This window comes from Symphodus melops, assembly GCF_947650265.1.
Source record: "Symphodus melops genome assembly, chromosome: 22".
Lineage (NCBI taxonomy): Eukaryota > Metazoa > Chordata > Actinopteri > Labriformes > Labridae > Symphodus > Symphodus melops.
Window position 1 is genome coordinate 1,007,327 of NC_136712.1, and position 2,500 is coordinate 1,009,826.

Consider the following 2,500-nt stretch of genomic DNA (forward strand, 5'->3'; position numbering starts at 1 on the left):
GGCCAGCGGCGAGCTTTCTCGTCCATCGTCGCCGGTTTAGATAATTTTGAAGCCTGCAAATATCTGCTGGCATCACTGCAGCTGGTGAGACACACACACACACACACACACACACACATACACACACACACACTCTCTAACACACACCTGATGTTCTCAGAAACAAACTCATTTTCTCGATCTAAAACGGCGTTAACGATACGGAGAGCAGAGACGTGCGATTTATGTCTGGAATTTAAGAACCGAGAAACGACCTTCGAGTCAGACCGACCGCTCGCCGTGTGTGTGTGTGTGCGCGTGTGTTCAGTGTGAACATGTTTTTGTGTCTCTCAGGCGAACGACTACACGGTGGAGGTGGACTCGGCGCTCGGTCTGGAGGAGAGCGTGGACTCGATGGGTCTGACTCTGCTCAGCACGCTCCGAGCGACAGACAGATTCAAAACTATGACCGCCTCTCAATGAGTGTGTGTGTGTGTGTGTGTGTTCTGTACGGGACACACTTCCTTCCTGTCAAACACAAAACCTTTCCCCTCCTGTTGTCCGTGTGTCTGAATCATGATCCGTCTTCGTTCAGGATGAATTATAATCAGGTGTTTTAAAGGTTGTAATAAAAAAGGAAACAGCTGATTGTTTGTGTTCGATCAGATCCGACTCTTCTGACGACCCTCCAAAAGAAATCATTATAAAGATGTTTTATTTATATTGAAAACCTCGTGTGAGGAGAGTAAAGAGACTGAACACACTCGTTTACAAAACTGTTTTTAATTCAGAACATCATAAATAAAAATACAGATTCTCAAAAGTGATCAACTTGATTTCACATCGTTCATCAATCAGCAGCAGAGAGTTCAGTTTCTGTCAGAGCAATGTCTTACAAAGCGATGCGTTCAGGTGTCTGCCAGTGTGTCCGTTTTTTCCCTGTGATGCGTTCAGGTGTCTGCCAGTATGTCAGGTTTTTTTTCCCCATGATGCGTTCAGGTGTCTGCCAGTATGTCAGGTTTTTTTCCCCCATGATGCGTTCAGGTGTCTGCCAGTGTGTCAGGTTTTTTCCCTGTGATGCGTTCAGGTGTCTGCTAGTGTGTCGTTTTTTTCCCCCAATGAGGCGTTCAGGTGTCTGCCAGTGTGTCAGGTTTTTTCCCTGTGATGCATTCAGGTGTCTGCGAGTGGGTCAGTTTTTGCCCCGTGATGCGTTCAGGTGTCTGCGAGTGTGACGGTTTTTTCCCCCCATGATGCGTTCAGGTGTCTGCGAGTGTGACGGTTTTTTTCCCCGTGATGTGTTCAGGTGTCTGCCAGTGTGTCAGGTTTTTCCCCCCATGATGCGTTCAGGTGTCTGCGAGTGTGTCAGTTTTTCCCCCCATGATGCGTTCAGGTGTCTGCGAGTGTGTCAGTTTTTCCCCCCATGATGCGTTCAGGTGTCTGCGAGTGCGACGTGGTTCTTGATGTGGTTCCTGACGCTCTCTGCGATCTGGTCCTGGTTCTTCATCCGGTTGTAATAATCTAAAAACAGCCCGTCAGGACTCACCAGGTAGATCAGGATCGTGTGGTCCACGATGTAGTCCCCGTCCTCGTCCTTGGGTCCGGGGCTGGCGTACACTCTGTAGTCCCGCCCCGCGTCTTTCACTTCCTCCGGCGTCCCCGTGAGTCCGATCAGACGGGGGTGAAAGTCTTTGACGTAGCGGGCGAGCGCGGGCACGTCGTCCCTCTCAGGGTCCACGGTGATGAAGAGCGGCTGGACGGGCGGCAGAGCGGCGTCCCCGTCCAGGGCGGACACCACGGCGCTCAGTTTGTCGAGCTCGTCGGGACAGATGTCGGGACAGTGCGTGAAGCCGAAGTACAGCAGCACCCAGCTGCCCAGGAAGTCTCTCTTGGTCCGGCGCCGCCCCTCGTGGTCAAGGAGGCGGAAGTTGCCCTGACCCAGAGCGACCTGCTGCAGCTGCTGCACGCGCTGCCGACGCAGCTTCTGCTGCTTCTCCGAGTACACGTACCACCACACCGCCATGAGACCGCCGCCGAACGCCAGAGTCACCGCCAGACGAGTCCGCAGCTTCAACCGAGCAGAACGAGCGGACGAGCCGTGATCCTGAGACAGGAAACGCCTGGCAGCGAGCGGAGGAAGACGGCGGCGAAGGATGACCTGCTGTGACGTCAGAGAGGACGAGGAGGAGGAGACGAACGACTTCTGGACATGATGAAGACTTCTCAGGTTACCCACAATGCACCTGAGCGCCAACATCCTCACTTCCAGAACACCTGAAACAAAAACGAAAACATAGTTGAACATTAATTTTGAGAGAAACTAAATAAATAAAATGAAAATAAATAAATGTTATTGTTGGTTCAAACCCTCCTGATCTGGTTCAGAGCTCCATGTCTGAACTTTTCTTACAGTTTATTTATTTATCAGTTAATTGACACAGAACAGTGTCAGTCATACGTCAAAAGCAGTTAAGACGTTTTTTTTCCAGTTAACATTGAAAAAGTAACTAACAGGTGTGCGCGA

The 2,500-nt window shown here is 50.9% G+C and overlaps 2 protein-coding genes across 2 annotated transcripts in view; one reads left to right on the forward strand and one right to left on the reverse strand.

Moving 5' to 3' along the window:
• Window positions 1–625, forward strand: part of ncaph2 (non-SMC condensin II complex, subunit H2) — a gene marked incomplete at its 5' end in the record, with an annotated part of 977 nt that extends 352 nt beyond the window's left edge. The window contains 2 exons of the mRNA XM_079335056.1: window positions 7–84; window positions 334–625. Of these exons, the coding sequence (XP_079191182.1) occupies window positions 7–84; window positions 334–462 (207 nt within the window). The 3' untranslated portion in view covers window positions 463–625. The remainder of the gene's footprint in view (window positions 1–6; window positions 85–333) is intronic.
• A 578-nt stretch (window positions 626–1,203) lies between these two features.
• sco2 (synthesis of cytochrome C oxidase 2) overlaps window positions 1,204–2,500 on the reverse strand; it is a 181,606-nt gene continuing 180,309 nt past the window's right edge. Inside the window, exon 3 of the mRNA XM_079334784.1 lies at window positions 1,204–2,250. Coding sequence (XP_079190910.1) covers window positions 1,409–2,233 — 825 coding nt within the window. The 5' untranslated portion in view covers window positions 2,234–2,250 and the 3' untranslated portion in view covers window positions 1,204–1,408. The remainder of the gene's footprint in view (window positions 2,251–2,500) is intronic.